The sequence below is a fragment of the Photinus pyralis genome, unplaced genomic scaffold, assembly GCF_008802855.1.
Source record: "Photinus pyralis isolate 1611_PpyrPB1 unplaced genomic scaffold, Ppyr1.3 Ppyr1.4_LG1, whole genome shotgun sequence".
NCBI classification, from domain to species: Eukaryota; Metazoa; Arthropoda; class Insecta; order Coleoptera; family Lampyridae; genus Photinus; species Photinus pyralis.
The window spans coordinates 19,354,419-19,378,184 of NW_022170249.1; the positions used below are offsets into that span (position 1 = coordinate 19,354,419).

Below are 23,766 nucleotides of genomic sequence, written 5' to 3' on the forward strand. Positions count from 1 at the left end.
GTATAAAAGCAGTTGCAGGTGGCCGCCCACTGCAAAGCGTATGTTTTTTTCTTCGCATGGGCCAGATAGAGATAAGAATATAATAGCCTAATTTGAGTGTACCTCACATGCGACCAGTTTTACAATGGGCGGCTATCTGCGATGCGAAGATCGACGTAACTGTTTTTATTAATCGCCACTTTACCACACTCATTTGATTTGGTTGATTATACTGATTAATTTTTGGCCTGATGACCGTTTCCGTTTTTCCTAAAATATAGTTGTTCCCCAATAAAAATAAATATTAGTTCTACGGTATATATTTCTTTTTCTACAATGAATACTAATTCTTAAATTATAGTACAAAGGTTTAGTAACCAATTCTTTACTCGAATTTCAACAATACTTTATTGGGAATGGCAATACTTGTTAAGGTTACCCTTCAGTTCAGTGGGCTACCTTGACATCGACCCCGACCTCTACATCTAAAAATGTATTCTTCCGCGATTAAAGGTCAAAAACTGATACATATCTCAAAATCTAGTGTCCATCGTGGTCAATCTAGTTTCGTCATTTTCTCTATCTCGTTCATGTATTTCCTCGTCTATTAATTTTTTCCAATGATCTGGAAAAGTGATGCAGCACAATCCTTTCTTAGCGAGAGCTTTACGAACTTTGTTTCTCAAAAGTACAAAGACGAAGAACACCGATGCACCAATGAGTAAATTTCGGCAATCTATAATGTATCTGAAAAAAGAGTTGTTTAACAGTTCTTCTTTTGCGAATAGATGAAAGCTTACAATGCTAACTGCATCTCGTCTTTGTTCGAAGATTGCAAAGGATAGAGGGACAGTTCAACGACGGTTAAGCATCCCATTACAATTAAAGCGTGCAAATACATGTGGCTCCTGATATATTAAAATTAGGTATTTAAGTTCATTCGTTCAACCTACTTACTTTTTGCGAAGATAAACAACTGAAGGATTATCTTTTCGGTATATGTCTATCCACAATACTTTCGCTGCCCATAATTGCACAACGGTCGATATTAACACTAAAATCGCGAGGGGAGCATAAAAATAAAACCAAACAATTACAGAATCTGCAAAAACAAAGAACAAGTTTAGGAGAAAGTATAATTTCAAATACTCACTCTCCAGCGAACATTCATCGTTTTCCATTTGAACTTCAATCCGTTTTTCAAGCTCCATTTTGTTTGTTAGATGAGATATTAATGAAGTGATGAGCAATATTGTTGGTAATCCATAGCCATAGCACATATAAATAAGAAACCAGTTCATTTGTCTTCGGAAAACGGGTTGCCTAAAATGAACCAGCAATTTACTGTCATATATGGACCAAGTACTCACATAGTAATTCTCCACATGTGAATCGACATAACTGTTAACCAATTATATCCACATAGAAGTACGTAATTGTTCATAAAAGAAAATATGTCGCACGTATCTTCGTAATTGACTATAATTATTGGTGCAATACATTGCAGAAAATGGCAGATTGCCAGTGATATTGAAAAATTGATTATACATTTCCCCTGAAACGTTAAATGAGAGAAGATTCATTTGTGTTATTAATACCTCTATGTCTTGCAATTCTGGTAGATAAATGTATATAAACGCAATCAATCCAAAAGAAAAAACGGACACCAGTGCGCAAATCATCCTTACGTAACCCAAAATTTGCCACTTTACGCTTATTGTTTCATTTAGTTTTGTTTCGTCGTCGTGCATACAAATGATTATCAAATCACTTTCGTTTTCCGCAGATAACCCTACGCAGTACCTACGTCCAAAATGTATAACAGGTTAAGGGCGCAGACACTTACTGGTCAGGATTCATGACTATAAATCCCAAATCTTCATCTCGGGTTACAATTAAGACGTCATCTTCGCCGATCTCATATAGAAGTGGGCGATCTAATGTCGCAAACATAAAATCTCTTTGTTTGCAAGAAATTGTGGTTATTTCCGACCCATTGCTGCAATTGTATTTTGACATAATTGTATCTGATGGAGGACAACATGTTGTGGCTTCAGTTTTTTGAATTACTATATACAGAAGACCTAAACCTAGGAGGAGTATAACGCAGTTTCTCATGTTCAACCTGAAAAATAAGAAAAACAATTCAGTGGGACGATTTAACCTACACACGCACAGAGTTGGACTGGGTCATCTGGGTCACTGAATTACACTGGGTCGCTGGGTCACGTCATACTCTCTTCAGTAGGACCCAGTGACCCAGTTTGACCCAGCGACCCAATTTCACCCGGGGACCCAATTTGACCCAGTAACCTAGTTTGATCGAATAACGCAGTTAAGTCAGACCTCGGTTCAAGTGTACAGATTATGAAATAAATGAAACTTAATGCTGGTTTGTTGAAAATAATACTGGATTGCTTGACAATTGCCATTTTTGTGATGTTTGCTTTAATACTGCCGTAAAAAACTTTCCATGTCCCGAATTGTATTATAGTAATGTTATTTCTGAACAGTTCCACCCTTCATTTCTTTGCTTCAGGGCTTACCAGTTGCTTACTGGTGTTCATTCACATTTAATTTTCTTCTACCAGTTAGCTTAATCCAAATAAATCTTTTCTCTAAATACTTTCATTGGCTACTTGACTACAAACTATAAAGAAATGCATTTGATTTTTTTAGGTATTAGTTCTCTTGAATGAAATCGGGCTACGTGCTTGTTGGCGAATATTATTGAGGAAGTTTTTTTTTAAATTAAAAGTTACTTGAAATTGTTTTGGATGCCAAAATGTAAATACCAATACAAACCTAATGCTAAAAATTTGAATAAAAATTAACCTTAAGACCTAGGGGTCAACGGTTTAAACTGGGTCACCGGGTCAAGATGGGTCACCGGATAAAGCTGGGTCGCTGGGTCGAGCTGTGCCACAGGGTCAAACTGGGTCACTGGGTCAAGCTGGGTCCCCGGGTCAAACTTGATCACTGGGTCAAGCTGGGCCGCTGGGTCACCGGGTCGGTAAACTCACTGGGTCACCGGGTCACTGGGTCACTCTATGCTTGACCCAGTCCAACTCTGCACACGCAAACAATTATGCATCAGTTAAGATCACTGTAGATATTACTCTAGTCAAGTATATCGAATACGATTAACTACTCTTCAGGTAATAAACCGCGTGTAAAGCGGATCTAGAAATGCGACAGAGCGGTGGGTGTGACCCTTACGGGATCATTGAATTTGACCCTTTTTCAATAAGCATTTAGGTCAACTGCAAAGTTTGAACCGAATAGGTCAAAGCGTTTGCCGGTTATCTTGTTCACAGACAGACAGAATCGACTGTCCTAAAAAGCTTGTATCACTTTGCTCTGTCGCTTAATAAACAATACAATAGGTTATGCGAAGTCGTTATCTTTTTGATCGTGAGAATATATTGGTCATATTCTGAATGAAAAAGGTGCAAAAATAACGAACAATTTATGTAGCACCCGCACCTACTCTCGCATTTACGCAAAAAGGACAAGTGACTGGTAAGTAAATACCCGTTAATTTACTCTCGTGCATTGCACTCATTAGGTTGCATCGCTCCGGAGCGCCCCGTGCTTTTCTGACTGTAAATAAGCGGTATAAATGGGAATTTGTGCAGTTTTCCGACGCTTTTCTATTTGCTATTGAGATTAGTATATGTTTTATTGTTATTTTGATCTTTTCTTTGAAAAATAGGTCATCTTACAAGATCAAAGATATAGAAGCCTGCCGTGTTAACATCCACATTGATATAAGTGTCAATGATGTATACTCAAAATGAGTTGCGCAATCGCCCTCATAATAGATGTACTAGCTAAATCCTACTGGATGAAATAGTGAACACCTACAGATTTGTAAAAATTTAAACCGTATTTATCTAACTGCTGACGTCGAGTGGATAACTCGCAATCTTAAACTGATATTGCGAGATTATGAGCTTATAATTATTGTACGCATATTCCAACAAACATTGTGCATAAAAGGTTTGATAATCACCCTCTGCTATCTAATAATATAATATTTCTTTCCCGACTTTAAAGTCAAGCAATATTGTATTGTAACAGGGAGTTGTTATCCGATGTAATTTTACCAGCTCAGAGCTTTTCTTTTTTGAAAAAATGCAGGCCTAACTAGATATCTAAAAAAAATGGTTTTTGGTTGTTTTGTTCAGTGCCTATAGTAAAAATGGATAAAGGAAAAAGTTGTAGATCATTATGGGCTCAAAAATATAGTCTAAATCAAATTTTTTATTGAAGCTCTAATTTTTGAGTTATGATCGAAGTGGTATTTTTTTCTAATGGCCTTTTTCAGCGTTTCTCACAACATAAAATACTTCGTTTTTAGTGTCGTATTACTTAAGTAATAGGTTATGAAAGCAATTGATAAATGGGCATAACAAAATTTTACTCTGCAGTTATTAAAAGTTATTAATTTGAGGTTTCTTAATAGTATATTAAGATACAAGTGTATAATCAAGTCTGTAAAGCACGCGCAATGAGTTTAATGGCACGACGCGAAGCGGAGTGCCTTTAACGTTGCAAGTGCTTTAAAGACCAATTATACACGTGTATCTTATAGTATTTTTTATTATACCTGCAGTATAATTTAAAAATAGAAAATACAATGAAATCATATTGACGTTATACTCGAATACATGTGTAATTAAGTGGGCTGGGTGCCACGGAAATGTCACTTGACGTTTGCTTATAAAAATCATCGTCTTTGTGAATGAAACGATTTCCGTTGAAAAAGATAATACACCGTCCATTAAATCGCGTGTTGTAAAATCTAAACAAACGTTGGTAGGTATAAAATCCAACTCCAGTAAAGCCTATTATAAAGAATGTGAAAAGTTGTTTCCATGAATGCATAGGAAGTAACTTACGAATAAAGTCATAAATGCATCGATAATGCTGGCATAATTATATGAAGGAAATGTCAAAGGTATAAAATCTTCTATCTTTTGGTGCATTCATTCAAAACTTCAAACAATGTTGCGATTAAAAAGTGGAACAGATTTGGAAGCATACCCTAAATTACGCGCGTTTGTGAAAACTTCAACAAAAGGATAGGTACAAGCCAAAGAAATGTTCTGCATTTACAGAAAACGACCTAAGAGGATTTTTTATTTCACCCAGATGACAGTTTCAAAAGTCATACTTGAAGTATCATTACTTAGCAACTTTAAAGCACGTGTGCTTTAAAGGCCTTTTTTCGCGCGCATTTGAGTGTTTAAAACGGAGATATAATATAATATATAATAAAAAATATCATTATGAATTTTTCTAATGAGAAAAAGCGACATGTGATGACTGTTACATTTTGTACCATAAAAACGCCATTCAAGCGTCACGATAAATTCTAACGCTACTTTAATCGCCGCCAGCCTTCTATACTTTTTGGGAGGTGATCCGCGATTTAAAGTTTCATCGGCGGATGAAACAGGATTTACAAACTGCGGCATATTTAATAGACATAATAAACATTTATGGATGCGAGAAAATCCGCATCGTGTTCAAACAAAAGAGTGTATGGTGCGGCATCATTGGCTCAACAATATTTTTGACTGGTGATCGTTATCTTCACTTTCTGCAGAACGATTTTGAAAGATGTTAGACGAATTATCTTTACAGACACTTGGTATGCTGAAATGGTCTCAACACGATGGGGCACCATATCATAATCAAATAACAGTAATAAATTATTTAAACGAAATATTTCTTAATTCATGGATAGGAAGAAACGCCCCTGTTGCTTGTCCACGTCGATCCCCTGATCTGTTTTAGAGTCGTTAAAAGCAGGGTGACCCAAACATCGTATGACCGCTGAGTGAAGAATTTACTCAATGGAATGTCATAGTAGATGACCTTAGAGAAGCTGTATTAGAAGCTTTTGCTAATATTGACGGACGTTTAGCTAGAAAAGCAACGAATTCCGTTTTAAAAATATGTAACTTGTGCATTAAGCACCATGGCGGATTTTTTGAACATCTTTAATATTAAATAATTGAGATACTTCCTTTAAATCACATTTTTTTACCCCTTTATTCATGTTTTAATTTTTTTTGTTTCCTAATTTTTCGTTTGCCATTTTCTGCGTAAAATCTGTTTGAAATTTTTGTTAATAATAATTGTAGTTTATGTTATGGCTGGTTGGCTGGCTGTCCGCTAGGATCTCAGCAATGACAATAGCTAGAGACCTGTTCGGTATTACCAAAAATGCGCTTTCATCATGCATATGCTGATTTACAACTTGTTTAGTCCTTACGCAACTTATAAGAGTATATATGCGTAAATCAATGTTTATAGTTTCGTGATTACAACAATTTTTTTAAACTATCTTGAATTAGCACACTTATCAATTCTATAGCATAATTATGCGACTCAAAAAATGAAAACTGTCCATAATTTCTATGTTTATCAAAATAAGTATGTTAAGTGGTCGCTGACAAAGGTTCTTTTTTTATTTAAGTAATAATAATAATAATAATAATAATAATAGTATACAACCGAAACGCGAAAACCTTAACAGAACTACCATGCTCACAACATACTGTAATATCTCCACCAAAAACCCAAGCAACCACACAAATACAACCTCTAGAACAAAGAAACACCATAAATACAAGAAACGCAACATGCACTACAAAGACAGGTCCACCCAATAAAGTTACACGTCCTAGCACAGTTAAAAAACACAAAACTCCTTCTTCACAGAAACACACCACGTTATCACAACCCACACTCGTATTCAACCCAAACGCAAAGCCAAAGAAACACTTACACAATAAACTCTATTTAATAAAACTACAGGAATTATTATAATGATATTTTTGTTTTGTTTTCTTCTTTCCTGATAGCGTTGACTATTGTGGCCATTAATAGCTATGTTGGTAAGTATGAATTGCATACTATCCGTAGATTTCCAATGTGAGTGTGTGAATATTTATTTTATTTTTTATTTATTTATTTATTTTTTATTTTTCTTTAGAACCCTACATAACTTCACCAGACACAGACACAGACACTAATCGTTACTTGATTTTAATCCGTGCGATTAGTTAACCAGGCTAGACCTGAGTTCTCACAAGAAACACCGACCATAATAATAATTCAACCCAAACGCAAAGCCAAAGAAACACTTACACAATAAACTCCATTTAATAAAATTACAGGAATTATTTTTTTGTTTTGTTTTGTTTTCCTCTTTCCTGATAGCGTTGGCTATTGTGCCCATCAATAGGTATGTTGGTAAGTACGAATTACATACTATCCCTAGATGTCCAATGTACGTGTGTGATTTTTTTTTTTTTTTTTTTAATGACCCTACATAACTTCACCAGACACAGACACTAATCGTTACTTGATTTTAATCCGTGCGATTAGTTAACCAGGCTAGACCTGAGTTCTCACAAGAAACACCGACCATAATAATGCTTTATTTGCCCAACAGGAACACCCAATTACAGGACGAAGGCGAAAAAAAAACAAAGAAAAGTTATTAATCTTAGATTAGTAATAAACGCTAAAAGTGAGAAGAATGGCAGCTTCCGTCAGAAAAACAAACACGTTTGTGTTATAGCTCAAAAATTGGAGCTGAATTAAACTGTATTAAGATTTGAATTAAAGAAAAAATCTTTTTTAGACACGTTTTTATATTTACTAATGCGGCTATTGATTTCAACCTATATTAGGTCATCTTCAGGCCGAGCTATAATATATTTTTTAACGATACAATTATAATGTGGTGAAATCTTACCGTCATAATGGTGAAGTGAAGGGTGCATATAATACTTCACCTTCACTTCACCATTATGACGGTAAGATTTCACCACATTATAATTGTATCGTTAAAAAATATATTATAGCTCGGCCTGAAGATGACCTAATATAGGTTGAAATCGATAGCCGCATTAGTAAATATAAAAACGTGTCTAAAAAAGATTTTTTCTTTAATTCAAATCCTAATCACCAACACGTTTAAAAAGGAACGATGGAACAATACATCAATCGAATTAAACTGTATTATTGAGACTTTTTCCTGTACACATTTTTTGTAAAGTCCATAAGTAATACGCACTAACAAATTTTGTGAGATTATCTAGTTAATTAAATTATCTGGCCAAATTTGAATTCTTTCTCCATTTGCTCTTTTCCCGTGATCCCCATACTAAACATCGGGGAAAACAACTCACCCTGTATAAGAAAAACAACTTTTGTCAGGGGTCATGCTGGCGCATAGGATTTCATAGGTACCTATAGTAGTTAGTGCTTCCCTGTTTTACACAATAAATAATAATCAATGCACTTAGTTAAGATAACGGGCGATCAATAATGAGGTGCTGTCGAATCGCCTTTGAAAGTTCGAGTTCGATTCCATAGTTTGATAAGAGGACAGAAAAAAGGGCAGTAGTATTTGTTTTGCTGCCTTAGAAACATGCTTTGTAAAGAATGGAACATTCATTGTTGGTAATTCTATGATTGTATCACCTAAAGCATTAACACAGATATACGGCATTAGGTATACTATCCCTTACATACTTATTCCCGATGTTCTTAATCTTCAGGGAATGCGCTTCATTGAATGGTCGAGGATTTCTAGGCGGGTGTCAGATCCATACAAAAATGTCTTAGGTTTTAACTAAACAATTTTAACTACCTCGAACAACAAACAGCACAGAACAACATACAACAAATAGCAAAAAGTACCAAAAAACTAAAAAGAAGGATATAAACGCAATTTGGATACATCTAAAGGCATTGCTCAATTTTATGGTCTTTAGAATAACAAGTCACTCGATGGAGGTTGATGCTAATGTGTAAGGTAAACATTCCATTAAACGTGTTCTTGCAATTTTAGATTAAAATTACAAATTACAATCGGTGCGTGGTTCGTTTTGAAATGAAAGCCCTGTACCTATAAGTGGAGATATTTCATTAACTTCCTATTAACCATTATTGCGGACGTCTGGTGCGGAACTACCTCTTTCCTTTCTACAGGTGTTGCCCTCTTATTCAAATTAATTACAACACCATGCGATATCAATTTGTCATCGTCAGTTAAGCATAGGTATGTACCAACCCACTTGGCAGATGTACGAGCATACACGTGAAAATGGTTTGTGACTTTTGCGCTTCATTAAAATTTTTACAAAAAAGGGATTCAAAAATATACAACTTCCTCTTTAAACGTATTGGTTTATTCTCGTACTATGCGCAGTTTAAAGTATGACATGTTAAGTCGCTTTACGTCAATAGTAATAAAACCAATTCCAAAAATGTTCAGGGTATTCTGTTTCTTCAATAAAGAAACAACTCATAAGCAAGTCTAATAAGGTCGTTGCACGATACTCACGGAAGGCTTTTCCAAACTTCCGTTTTACAATCCTGGCTTCATTCTACCGTTCTTGTAACAACCTATGAACAATGATTGATATGCTGTCAAAGAATTATACTTGAATTTATTTACACTACCACTTTATACACATGCTCGAAAAATAAATCCCACGATACCTCTTTCATCTATGAATGAGTTTTCGTAAATTTGGTCGCATTTATAGTTTTAGCTTGTCATCGCTCATTTATAAATTAGAAATATGTAAATTGCTGTTGCAAATTCAACATGTGCCAAGAATAAACTGAAATACGACATGTTATTCTTTTTTTAATACAGATTTTCTTTTCCATGTCTTTGCGTATGCTTTGAGATCCAGTCTTTTTAATTCGACGTGCATAGTTTTAATGGTCACATTAATGACTAATGTCCCCCAATGTTTCTCATTTTTTATTGCAGATTCATTTGATGATCACTTAACTTACAGTATAGAATAGGTTCAGTCTTGCATAATAGAGTGACCACTTAAAATTGCTATAAAAATAGAAACTGTAGATAGGGATTGAAATCCCAAGGCTTACATGCAATGAACTAAGGAATTAAAAAAAGTGTCTCACCTTATTTTATTAACAACTGACTATGAATTATAATACCATTATTACACTCGTACTGTAATGGATCCAATAGTGTTAATATGGTACGGAACGATTTACACTGTAACTTTTAAAAATATTGCTACATCCGTGCTTGTACTGTTTACTTATTAACATATTTTTCTAGGCGAACAGCATGAACTATCGAGAAATACTAAACACTCGGTCGTTAGTGTAAATTCTACATGTAGAAATTGTTTTGGAGTATGTCCAAGTCCTATATTAAAGACTCGCGAAAAGATCAACACCAACTTGACGTGGGCGTTATGGGCTTAACGTACGAAATTTAAAGCCACCAATAGCTATTTTGTTCTATTTTAAATTAGAATGCGCTTTTCACATTTCGAAATGTTCTTGTGTTAGTGATATGTGATTTGGACGGGAAAACAAACAACACGTCACTATCAAGTGCCTCTAAGAATTGCTTCAGAGAATTTTGTACAAAATTTACATACCTACTATTGTTTCCCAAGTACAAAAGCAGGAATTGCACTTACTTTTTGAGCGATGTTAATTGGATGTGTAAAAATAGAGTTTGAAATTACTCTGTCAAAGTGCATGCACCATTCCATTTTGTTCTGCATGAGAGCATTTTAATGGCAGGTATTTTAGGTTGACGTGCCTATACTGTGAGGAAAAATATGATCTGCCAAAGTTTTGGGTGCATTTTGAAAATCTTTAAACTCACTTCTTTTTTTTTTTTAGTTTTAGTGCATAAACTTGTTCCATGAAATCGATTTTGTCCAAGTTGGTTCTCCATTTATAGCCCAGGCACTTTACACAAAGAAATGCCCTAAATTCGGCAAAATTAGTAACTAACTGATTTTGGTGAGGTGTTAAGGTGATTTGGTTTTTTTTGGAAGTTCCTCTCATTTGCGCGATTATTTCTACGGATTTGGCGTAAAAATGCTGGTCTAATGTAACGAAAAATACGTTTTGTCCATTCTTTTTGCACTGATCCGCTGCTAATTTCAAGGCTGTTTTAATTGTAGTTAGATTACCCGGATTTAAGTTAATAACATGGCACTGGCTCAACAGTTGACGTTTTCTTATTTTCAAAATGTCCGGAAATTTTACGCATGAAACCGTTCCAATGAGGACGAGGAATGGGCGTAGGGTCACTAACAGAAACTAGCCACAACGGGTCTTTTTAACATTTTTAAGATTGGAACGTGTTTCGCACGCATGATATTTAACGTAAAATTCCTTTTGTTGCTGTCCGGTTGAAATGATAATGCATCATGCTTGTATAAAGGGCGCTTGGGCTTGAGGTCTTTTGGTACCGGAAGTTCTGCGATGGCGGCTGTTTTCGCAGGATCGGTATTGATACCGGTTGGAGTGATGATGTACCCGAGGTAGCTTGTTCCCTCGCGACGTTTTCGTCTTTACCTTCAAGTGGAAATGCTTTAGGCGGGTGAAGATCGCGGCGGGACGTTTCCACGTCCTTGGATAGTAGGTACTATGGTGTCGTCCAGGTAGGCCAGGGGAGTTACCACCGACTAATTGGACCTTCACGTGATCGATTAGACGCTGGAACGTGGCGGGAGCGTTCCTTAAGGAATGGGGCCAAAAAGGCATTCATTTGTACGATGCAGTACCATATGAGATATGAAGGCGGCCTTGTCTCTATCTGTGGATGCGACTGCTATCTGCCAGTATCCGATCTGTAACTCTATTGCTGACATCACGGGGGCGCGTGGACCGTGTAAAGACTTGGGCATTCTGGCATACAGAAAGAGGTCTGTCGCTGTTCCCCTCACTAATCAAACTGCAAATTCATGAAAAAAAGATACTTTCAACACGTGTTGTACCTACACGAAACTTTTTTGCATAGTGATCCTTAATATCCTTAGACCATATAGTACATGGACTGCTAATTGTAACTAAAATATGGTCAAGGACATCGCCTGGGTATGTGAGTTTCAGGGTAAACGAGTCTGTCCGAAGTTGTCCGATTAGACACGATTTGAGACTGTCAACCTATAAATTAACAAACGTCAATTAATTAATCGCCTAGATATGCCAAAAAAAGCAAACCTATTCTTATTTGTGGACGTATAGAAGATAATCAAGAGTATTTAAAGCTTCCCGTACTACGCGGTTACTATAAAAGCTACTCTTTACGCGATCCGAGTGGTGTTCATACGACTTTAGTTTACCCTGAGATTCACATACCCACATAGATATATAAATACCTAGATACAGCCATCCTTAACAAACGTACCTCGGTTTTTAAAAAACATATCTAAGAAATTTGTACATCTCTCCATTACTTTCTAACCAAGAAGAAACATGTTCTATCTCTTTTTATTGCATTAACCACTATGTCGTACGCGAATCGGACGCTTAAAACAAACTTAGCGCGTCCCATAAGTCATGTGACAGTTGACACATTTCACGATCCCGCGAAATCAAATCTAACTAAAAATATTCGCCCTAAACATGATGGGCGGTTTTTTCACTAAATATTATGTAATTATTGCGTTATCAATTGAATACGAATAACATTAGTGATTGCCATAATGATAGACGCGTCCATAATTGTTATTCCTGAAATAGTTTTATTACATAGAGCTACGCCATTCAAATTTGGGACTATGTTTACCTTGTTTGGCATGATGTGCTGCAGTGAATTCATTGCTGGCTTGCAGAATATCAAAAAAACCGTAAGTAAGTAAAGTTTATGTTCAACATTTTAATTTTAATTGCATGGTTTTAGGCGTAATGGTAACGGAGATTAAGTTGCGACAGGAAGTGAATTCGTTTCCAATTATCATTTTGGCCTATATGATGTTGATGCAGTGCGTTTGTATCATGATCACAAAGAAGGATGCGTGCAATATTCTTAGGAAAGCGAGATTTATAGACTGTTGTGTGCGTGCAATATCAAATTTTGGTCGCTACGCGTCTTGCCTACCTTTCGGCATAGTCCAATCGGTGGGGTTTCTTTTTGAAATTATAGTGCTAATTGTAGTAAGCTACACGTGTACATTTATTTAAAATAAATACAAAATCTTAACAATGATATCCAATTGATGATAATTCTCATTTAGTGAACATTCATTACGTTTGTAAAAGTTCACAATCCGAATCATCGTCAGATGAAATTGACAAATCCTTATCATCACTGTCATTATTAACACTTATTATAAAGTTCAGAAACATCAACCAATATAACTTCTCTTTTAAATTAATCACTTTCCACATCTTCACACACTTTCTTCCAGTTGTCAGCTGTAATTTTTTCAAATTCTTCATTTGCCAGTTTTCTAAGTAACATCTTCCATTTTAAATGTAACATTTCTTGCTGCTATGCGATTTAAATAAATAAAAAGGCGGTTTATTTATGTTGTAAAGTCTCAAATCTGATAATTTTCTGTGTGATTTGTGCTAACAATTTGATTGACAGTTATAATAAATAATGCGAATCTTGTCTTCCATGCTCAGGGTACCTCTATAAAGGATAGCGCTATACGTAATTAATGTGCCGAAAGTGATGGTAATAGATGGTACGTCCTTTTGAACTATGTTGGGGTATGGCTGTATCTATGTATTTATATATCTATGCATACCCACGACTACAGTGCCCTCTATCCGTGACCACCCGTTTTGTATTGAAAGCATAGGGCTAATAGCAGTCCATGTACTATATGGTCTAAGTTAATATCCCATAACTGCATAATATCATTGACATTCTCCATTTTCTGTCACTCAACAATAGAGCTATTGGTCATAGACAGCACGAAACGCCATCGAAACGCAAGGTAAAAATCGTGAAAAAAAGAAACACTTTCCATGATTTTTCACTTATAGTTGCACAAGAGGTTTGTATTTAACCGAGTAAATTTGGGTTGTTAAGGTAATGAAAATCTGTTGCCTAGCAATTAGACGAGAAAAACTGTCAACTAATAAAAATGCAACACGGAAGGTTGAGCATTTTTAGGTTGACAGTTTTTCGAGTTCAATTGCTAAAAGGAAACAGATTTGAATTGCAACAATCCAAAATTTACTCGGTTTAAATACAAACCTCGAGTGTAATTCGGCAGGACAGTTTAACGAACAAGAAATTCACCAAACTAGTCAATTATTGACAGACGTCAAACTAGTCATATGGGAAAGGATAATGCGATAATTGTTTCGAAAATGAATAAGTGAAAAAACCACTAGTGCATTTGTCGCTGGAAAAGTTGCAGGTAACTTTTGGCGCTGTCAAAGTGACAATTGCACTGCGGCTTATGCGATTTTTTATACATGAGTTGAATTGTCGTCAAAAAAAGTCCTGTAATTTGATAACAATGCAAAAAATAACTATATGTTCACACTTATAAGCAAATAAAGAGATTTATATTGGGTAAATGAAATATAGTTCATTTTTAATTCCTATTTTTAAACATCATGCATATGTCTATCTAATATTTATAAAAATATATAAACCATTTGATCAATGAAATTGGTTAGAACAAACAACAGAAAATAAAGGGATTAAATTAAATGTATTGAAAAACATTGCCAATTTTGTTCACTAATTACATAGAACCAGGCAAATTGACTACAGATGACCCTAAAAGCACTTTGTCATCTTTTATTTAATTTCAATTGACGGTACGTCTTCATTTTGTAAAACAAATCACAAAGTAAATAATAAGTTTTTATACTGGTAGCGCTATCTAACGGTAAAATTATAGCACCTCCGAAACCCATATCGAAATTATTTTCTTCAATTATCGATCTCACAAGTAATCTAACTCAAAATAGACTAGTGCCTGCACATCTACACTATAGCAGAAAGCTTTTAGTGAAAATTTGAATTCTCTAGCTATTGTAGTTGTGGAGATCTCACGCGGACAGCCGGCCTGCCAGCAATAGCGAATATAATAGCGTATTTTTTTCAAAAATGCGCTAAAAAGTATTTGAATAAGCAGATTTTGTCCAAGCTCCCAATGGGGACTTTCTCTAACTGTGTTGTTAGTCGTTGCTGATCGTGTGTTTTAATTTAATTTTTTCAAAGTTTCAAAATAAGATGAAAAATTCAAAACTATACTGTTTTCGTTTTTGTATTGATTATAATACTCTTTCTTTCATCCTTTGGCAGCACATATTATGCGAACTAATTATGTGTAGTAATTGACTATTTGCTATAGGGTATCATCTTTTTCTTTTTGATAACTTTGTTTTCGTGGTTAGGTGGAAGATCAGCAATCGTCTCTTAATGCCGAACCTCGCCACTCAGTTTCTTTACCTATACTTGAACTTTTTAATAGTTGATTTTTTCTTTAATATCTGTAATATACAATTTATATATCATATATCCTTTAGATTTTAAGATATTAAAGTTGACCATTAGTTTTAAATCACCCCGTAGAAGGACGATACAAATTTAAATCATTGTCACACAGCATCAAGTCAGTACTGTCGATTTTGGAAAGGTTTGAAAAATCTTGAATAATTTGAAAACCTTGGATGTTGGGTATAGAGGAATGTGGTATCTAACGACGTAGATTTTCATGTAGATTTCGAAAATGCAATAAAATACAAGGTGTGCTATTTAAAATAACAATTATTATTTATGTTCTGTCTTCTAAGTACCTATTTTATTTCTTTAACTTGTCAAGACCAGAACAAGGATCTCTTAGTCTACCTTGTTTCCCCCTTGTAAGTAAGTGTTCTCTCTCCTCTTTTAAAATTTACTAGAGACTAAGTGCTGCCTATCCGGTTTACTATTACTACTTTTTCCTTTTGCTTCGTTTTTGCTAGTGTACACTATCGCCTCCGGTTCCTCACTATTAGGAAAGGCCTACCCATTCATTTTAAGTATCGACGCATGCAAGCATTTATCTTATATATTTATAAGCGAGTTATCGTGGAGTGGTGCTTTGAGGCGAGTAACTACGGAATTTCATTAGGGGCATGATTAATTACGGTTCGAATCTACACACGCTTCCTTATATTGTAGATGTCCCCAGGTTGTCGACTATTATCCACTATAAATACATATAAATACGAATAGCGACAATTGATTGTTTTCATTTTCGCTTATCGGCTTCAAAAGTAGCTATTTAACGCAAACTTTTGAACTTTGGAAAATCTGCAGAGAGAAATGTTAGAAAATTGGAGCGAGTAATACTAAAATTGTGTAGGAATGAAATGATGGAAATGTGTAAGAATGTAAAAATTGTTTTGAAATTATCAAATGTTTCGGAAATGTCGAATTTTAGGAAATGCCGAGATGATTTTTTGAAAAGTTTCCAAATATGGAGATGTATGTCTAATGGCCGTTTGCACCGACAAAGTTAAGCTGAGCTTAGTTTAAGCGTAGGTATATTAAATCCATGGCAGCCACTGTCGCAATAATCGTTTCCATGACTTTTAAGCTATGCTCAAGCTAAGTTCAGCTTAAATTTATTGGTACAAACGGCCATAAGAAGTTTTTAAAAATGTTGGAAATGTATTAGAAAATGTGGAAATATTTGCGATATTTCTCGATCTAAATATCCACGTGTGCGTTCATTTTTATTTTTGTTCCGAAATAATCGGTCGTAAAATTTTATGCTGGTCCAACCTGTAAAGATATTCAATTCACCAAAAAAATTTATTACGAAAATCTCATGATTTTCTTTGAAAATTGCGATCTCCATGGACTATTGTGATGGAAATTTCGGCAACTATTTCAAGCGATTAATTCGATTTCGCTGCGATTGCAAGTGGTTTCGTTGGCTCCTTGGTAATACTGCAAGAATATTGTATTTTGAAAACACGCAAGATGAGATTCCGTGATCGATTTGTCATTTTCTTTTGCGACAGAACGTTGAACTCCACCTATGGATCCCTTTAAGATTAAAAAAGAATGTCAATTTAAATCATTTACTGGCAACTGTTTACTCGAAAAATTATACAAGAACCTGAAATAATACTTTTTTAAATGTTAAGTAAATAACGCGATGCTGAACTATTTTTGTTTTGGTAGCATGCCACATCTTGTACCTACTCTTTTAAATTCTTTGTATCCGGTTGTACTCTAACAGTGCGTATTGTCAATACATTAGTTTACATGTCTGTTGTATGTTCTAAACTCAACCAGAGCATGTAATGCAACTAAAATTTAACTTGTAGCTTTTGTATCACATTATCAAAAATAAAATTAACCGGGTCATTGTGGCTTCGCTGATTTTACTCAGCATAGTTTAGAGACCTGCAAAAAGCGATCATCTTTTTCCAGATTTTTTGGTCAAAAACTGAAAATTTTTATGAATTTGGTTAGGGTTCAAGGCATTTCTATAGACCTTGTGCATTCGAACAAAATACCCGCATTTCATTCATTTGTAGGATTAACGAAAGTTACTATGGCAATGATGCCATGCACTGAATTACCTAGAAAAGTTATTGAAACTGTTTACCTTGTTCCATTAGATAATAATTTTGTATTGGATCCACCACGAAGTTTTAGCAGTAATTTACTAATGTCACCGTAGTACCAGTGGGCTTGAATCAAATTATCAAAGTCTGATTTATCTACTGAACTTGACACACTTCTCGAGTTGATATAGCTAAAGGCTAAAAAGTAAGAGTTTAAATTTCGGCGTGCAACATCTCAAATAATCCAAATACGCATTCTTGTTAAAAATGTATGTAAGAAATGTTATTTACAATATAACAATGCAAAATTCTTTTTCTCAACCTCGCATCATCATGTGTTTTTCGAGACTCTTTAAAGTTCACGCCTCATGGCGCACTGCGTGTGTCTTCTCTTTGTACAAGTGTTCTTCGGGATGGTTCTCCATGCTAAACTCTTTTTGGTCGAACAATTCTTCACACTCCTCATCTTGCAAAGTTTTCCATTCTGCCGGTAGGCGAATGCAACACAATCCCTGTTTAGCCAACTCTCTTACCGCCCTCTTTCTAAAGATGATCAGTATCAGAAATATTAAAACCCCTTGCATGGAGTTAATGAAGTCTGTCACATTCCTGAAATAATTCTGATCTGTTTCTGGCACCACATTTCCTTGAGATTTACGCTACTCACCACACGTATCGAATAAAATGCTCTTTATCATCGAATGCAAAGGATAATACTTCAAATATCCACGACAGTCCCATGATAAAAAACAACTTCACGTACAAGAGGCACCTGCAATAAATTCAATAAGTTGGAACGCCTTTTTGCGATATACGCACTTGTATTTCAACGATTTGACCTTGGAAGAACTGTTCTGCATGGTTCTGCAGTCCCTCCATAATGCCTTGATGGTCCAGCAGAAGAAAATAACGTTTAGTATTAGCAGAAACAATATTGGACCGTAAAAGTATGCCCAAATTGCTTCCCTACCTAAAAATGGGGGTAGTACTAATTCAGTCTAAAAACGCCTTACCTTGAAACCAGCAAACACTGTCTCCAATTCCAGGTTTGATGTGATTACCGGGCGCGTGGTGGGCTGCAAGTGCTATTATTAGCATTAGTAATGGTATACCGTACGCATAGATTAAGTATGTGAGGTACCACTGCGTTGAACTTGCGTGTGCGTGTGGCATTCTGTAAGTAGCTGTATTTTTACGCAATTCACGCATTTACTTGGTTGACTTACACAGTAGTTCTCCATATATGAAACGAGATTGTGTTCAGCCACGTGAAGGTTGAAAAAAATGCCATGAATGTAACGTATCCAACAATCTGGCACACTTTTTCCGAAATCTGTACTCCAAATTGCATAATGCCCAGAAAAAGCATAGCGATTGCCAAAGCAGTTATTGAGTGCATGATACATTTCCCCTGAAAAGGGCCTCATAGACAAAGACGATGTAAATTTAAACCTTACCTGTAAATCTTGTAAACTTGGCACTAAGATGTATACAATTATGGTTAGAACTAGGAAAACCACAGACAATACAGCACAGCTGGCTCGGAATATGTAGAAAAATTCAGACTCTTCCGTTGGGTCATTATACATGCAGACCAATGCTATAACGTCTTCAGAGTCGTTTGTCTTTGTTAAGCAATATCTAGAAATGCTGCGTTAGATGCGTATGAAAACTTTCGACACTTACTCCTCCACGTAAATTTCGATATCATCATCAATCAGGGTTCCATTGGAGTCTATATTAAACTTGCCGTTCTTCGGCGGTTCGATCATGTACATGCGATCGCAAGAGATTCCTGTGATATTCGACCCGTTTTGACACACCTTCCGATACACTACATTTTCACCTTGGTTGCAGCACTTATTTTGAGCTTGGACTGCGCCGATTAAAACTAGCCCAAACACCAAACATTCGATTTTCACCATCTGGAAAAAAATTACAAGTCATTAGATTTTCCATCGAGACGTTGAAACCTGCTCGGTCGACTGGTACTGTATTTTTTGTCATTTACATTTTTCGCAGAGTGTGAGGTCAGCAGAACCTTAATTGCTATTATCAAAACTTCCCACGCTTCATTATCGTTTCCAAATTGTGCATTAAGTTGATATATTCTATATCTGCGAGAATGTTCGCATTACCGGTACCCCCGATAAATTGATGTTACGTCAATGTGAAGAATACATATAGATAAGTTAAATCAATTGACATTTCCGCTGATACGTGTAATCGCATCTTTTTGCTAAACTCTCACTATAGATTAGATATTTTATTGAGCTTTTTTGAATTTGCATGTAGGTACTGTTATTGCAGACGTTTATTGTGTACTACAGTCGGCTTCTACTAATTCAAATATTCAAACATAGTATGTACATCTTAAATAGTGAACAAAGATTTAATTATTTTATTGGCTGTACTTCCACGTACTAAAATCTTCACTTTCTTTAATTACATTGAGACTGTGTGCTCAGAATAGGGAATCGTATACGCCATTCATTGAAGGAAAAACCTTACTTTGGTAACATTTGTACGTCATTTGCGAATAAATAACGATTTTGACATATGTTGGCCAGTACTCATATGGTCACCTAAATTGAAAATGTCAAGGAGATCTATGTACAAAATCATAGCTAAAGAACGTGGAATTATGACAATGTATTTTTAACGTTTTTCGGTCGTGGTACGGACAAAGAAAATCCCATAAAAACTCTCCGTATTTTTTCTGTGTCATGGAAAAAACCAAAGTCAAATTATACCATGGCCATTTTTTCAGTGGTTAAGATCAAAACTGTGGAATAATTTTTACATGCAAAAACTTTAAAAAAGTATGCATAAAGTCGTTTGAACGAAACTAGTTTGTGAATCAATTTCCAACTATTTAAAATTGCTACCATCTACTTCTCTCTCATGTTCGACATGTGATAGAAAATAAAGAACTCGTTTGATACCGATTAACAATAGGGTCTTCCTGAAAAAAAATAACTGTGTAAAGTTTATAACCTGTAATTAAACATCTCATATACAAAACTTTTATTTCTAATTGCAACATGTCAGGAAACAACATATAGTCCGGGAGCTAGCGTCCTATTTGACCGGACCATTTTCGCAAAGTTCATCTTTCTACTATAGATTTTTGATCCATAACCTATCAACGATAGGGGCGTCAGCTGGTTCAAAAGCGTGGCTTAAGATGGCGAGAGACTGAGAAAGACGTAAAAAAAAATTGTTTTTCGGACCATTTTCGCAAAGCTGAAAATGGTATATATAATAGTGTACAATGTAAAAAGAGGATAAATAACTGTCAGCTGATATTTAAATGTGGCAAAACCTGTTAGCTGGGCATCCAAAGTGTAGCGACCCAGCTAACACATTTTTCCACGTTGTCGTGTCAGCTAACAAGTGGTTTCCTTTTTTTTGTACTATAAACTGATGAGGTACTCATTTCCATACATGCTGATGTCATATTATTTGAGAAAAATATGATTGAGAGAGAATACATGAGTAAAATGGTATCACATACTGTATAATAATATTATACATGAAACATTGTATTTTATAATTTGTAACGTGCGTTAAGGACATATAATAAATCAAAATAGTCAAAACAAACCAAAAAAAGGAAACTAATAGCCCTAACCACGGCTGCGGCTGCTCACGGAGAGACTGTAGGTATGATTGTGTGCGATTATCTTTCAGGCGCTACTAACTTTTATTTCCCTGTTAGGGAGCCGTGCCCAAAAATTAGAAAATAGCCCTCTTGTTGTCGAGGAAGCTAAGTAGAAAATAAGACAAACAGTGGAAGATTGTTTAAATATTTTTGGAAATAAAGACGGCGTGTATAAATTGATGATTTAGATCCCCAAACTATGGGCGGGTGTCAAAATAATATATTTTTGAACGAGGATAAATCCCAATAAACTTGGCTGGCAAAATTGAAACTTCCGCACCTCTTGCACGCACTAGAGACGATTATTGAATGGCATCCGGACAATAAAAAGAAGCAAAAACACGCAATCAAGGACAAAATTTGGGAAAATCAAAAAGTAACGGGCACTAGGCGGAAGTAATAAAAAGACGGAAAATTTTTTACAGCAAACAGACATTTAAGGCTGCTACAAAGAAACCAAAGATGAGACACAGAACGTAGAAAGCAGGGTGAAAGATAAACGACCAAACAATTATAGGGTAGAGAAAAGGATTAAAGGAGCAAAAGAATTAGAAAGAGGGTAAAAACGGAGCAAGGAAAGTAAAGGCTAATTTCAATATAATTTGCAATCACAAAAATAAAAGGAATTCTACTCTCACTATTGGTAAGAAAGCAAATAACAAAACCCCAACCCATTATGTAGCTCAGTGGTCACTCTGTAATTGGGCGCAAGCCTGTTGGGGACCCAGAACAAGAGAGGGACAAGAAAGAAATAAATTATAAAACACTAAACATTATAACCCTAATATAAAATAAAATCAAAAGAGTACTTCGAAAGCTCATTATATTTGCTGTCTCACAGAACAAAAAGAAAGTCGATGCTGTCTTGAACAACCACTCTGTAAACTGTATATGAGCAAGAAAGTTAGGTTATAAGTAATTAGGTACAATATGCATTTTTCAACAAATTGAGCAGCAGAATTATAAAAACAGAAGAGTAATTGTTGTGTTATAACAACTGTAAGTTGCTGCTAAACAAACATAATAATTAGAGCATTCAATTTCTAGGTTACATAATTTGCCTTGCATGGAACTGCGGGCTGCCCTGTTTAACTCTATAATCAAGATATCAATAAGATGGAATTATAACAAGTTAAAAAGTAATCGTAAACGATTTACATAAAGCGCATTTCCACTTGCATTCATTTCCCATTTGTAAGATGCAACTTCTGTTAAAATCGTAAAAATCCGGCCACAAATATGAAAGATAGCGTTGCACATGGGCAATCCATTGTTGACGTGCTACTTCAATTTCAGTTTATGAGAAGAATTTCATTTCAATGCTTTTCTAAATAAGAAATAAATAAAAAAGTTGGCACTGCGCATGCGCAAAACCTAAATTTTGAAATTGGCGTTAGATTTTCCTTTATTCCAAGTGCCTATGTATCAAATTTCATTTAAATTCTTCCATAAATAAAAAAGTTGGCACTGCGCATGCGCAAAACCAAATTTTGAAACTGGCGTTGATTTTCCTTTATTCCAAGTGCCTATGTATCAAATTTCGTTTAAATTCTTCCATAAATAAAAAAGTTGGCACTGCGCATGCGCAAAACCAAATTTTGAAATTGGCGTTTGATTTTCCTTTATCCCAAGTGCCTATGTATCAAATTTCGTTTAAATTCTCCATAAATAAAAAAGTTGGCACTGCGCATGCGCAAAACCAAATTTTGAAATTGGTCTCGCCGTTTGATTTTTCCTTTTAGCCCAAGTTGCCTATGGTATTTCAAATTTCGTTTAAATTCTTCCATAAATAAAAAAGTTGGCACTGCGCATGCGCAAAACCAATTTTTGAAATTGGCGTTTGATTTTCCTTTATCCCAAGTGCCTATGTATCAAATTTCGTTTAAATTCTTCCATAAATAAAAAACTTGGCACTGCGCATGCGCAAAACCAAATTTTGAAATTGGCGTTTGATTTTCCTTTATCCCAAGTGCCTATGTATCAAATTTCGTTTAAATTCTTCCATAAATAAAAAAGTTGGCACTGCGCATGCGCAAAACCAAATTTTGAAATTGGCGTTTGATTTTCCTTTATCCCAAGTGCCTATGTATCAAATTTCGTTTAAATTCTTCCATAAATAAAAAAGTTGGCACTGCGCATGCGCAAAACCAAATTTTGAAATTGGCGTTTGATTTTCCTTTATCCCAAGTGCCTATGTATCAAATTTCGTTTAAATTCTTCCATAAATAAAAAAGTTGGCACTGCGCATGCGCAAAACCAAATTTTGAAATTGGCGTTTGATTTTCCTTTATCCCAAGTGCCTATGTATCAAATTTCGTTTAAATTCTTCCATAAATAAAAAAGTTGGCACTGCGCATGCGCAAAACCAAATTTTGAAATTGGCGTTTGATTTTCCTTTATCCCAAGTGCCTATGTATCAAATTTCGTTTAAATTCTTCCATAAATAAAAAAGTTGGCACTGCGCATGCGCAAAACCAATTTTGAAATTGGCGTTTGATTTTCCTTTATCCCAAGTGCCTATGTATCAAATTTCGTTTAAATTCTTCCATAAATAAAAAAGTTGGCACTGCGCATGCGCAAAACCAAATTTTGAAATTGGCGTTTGATTTTCCTTTATCCCAAGTGCCTATGTATCAAATTTCGTTTAAATTCTTCCATAAATAAAAAAGTTGGCACTGCGCATGCGCAAAACCAAATTTTGAAATTGGCGTTTGATTTTCCTTTATTCCAAGTGCCTATGTATCAAATTTCATTCAAATACTTTT

At 35.2% G+C, this 23,766-nt stretch overlaps 2 protein-coding genes across 4 annotated transcripts; both read right to left on the minus strand.

Annotated features, from left to right (window-relative positions):
• Positions 1-283: 283 nt before the first annotated feature.
• LOC116169401 (G-protein coupled receptor Mth2-like) lies at positions 284-17,502 on the minus strand. Of its 3 annotated transcripts, none has more exons than XM_031485494.1 (8): positions 17,379-17,502; positions 1,826-2,104; positions 1,578-1,782; positions 1,350-1,534; positions 1,133-1,302; positions 937-1,081; positions 780-887; positions 284-726 (listed from the first exon to the last, which is right to left on the minus strand). In XM_031485494.1, the coding sequence occupies exons 2-8, from the start codon at positions 2,095-2,097 to the stop codon at positions 513-515; spliced, it is 1,299 nt and encodes a 432-aa protein (XP_031341354.1). In that variant the 5' UTR covers positions 2,098-2,104; positions 17,379-17,502; the 3' UTR covers positions 284-512. The 3 variants fall into 3 exon arrangements, with proteins under 3 accessions (XP_031341354.1, XP_031341348.1, XP_031341361.1); XM_031485488.1 differs by lacking the exon at positions 17,379-17,502 and adding an exon at positions 9,949-10,248; XM_031485501.1 differs by lacking the exon at positions 17,379-17,502 and adding an exon at positions 2,815-3,015.
• A 90-nt stretch (positions 17,503-17,592) lies between these two features.
• On the minus strand, positions 17,593-19,262 carry LOC116169422 (G-protein coupled receptor Mth2-like; the record flags this gene model as incomplete). The annotated part of the gene is given in 7 exon segments (XM_031485512.1): positions 17,593-17,946; positions 18,005-18,109; positions 18,157-18,307; positions 18,351-18,511; positions 18,564-18,748; positions 18,795-18,978; positions 19,024-19,262. Coding segments are annotated over 7 exon segments (1,275 nt in total). The 3' UTR covers positions 17,593-17,696.
• Positions 19,263-23,766: the final 4,504 nt, after the last annotated feature.

Excerpts from the sequence above, each read along its gene's own strand:
- LOC116169401 (XM_031485494.1), bottom strand. The coding sequence starts at position 2,097 with ATGAGAAACTGCGTTATACTCCTCCTAGGTTTAGGTCTTCTGTATATA. Across the intron at positions 1,535-1,577 it reads CAGAATTGCAAGACATAGAG|GGGAAATGTATAATCAATTT; the intron begins GTATTAATAACA and ends TTAACGTTTCAG. Across the intron at positions 727-779 it reads GACGAGATGCAGTTAGCATT|ATACATTATAGATTGCCGAA; the intron begins GTAAGCTTTCAT and ends CTCTTTTTTCAG.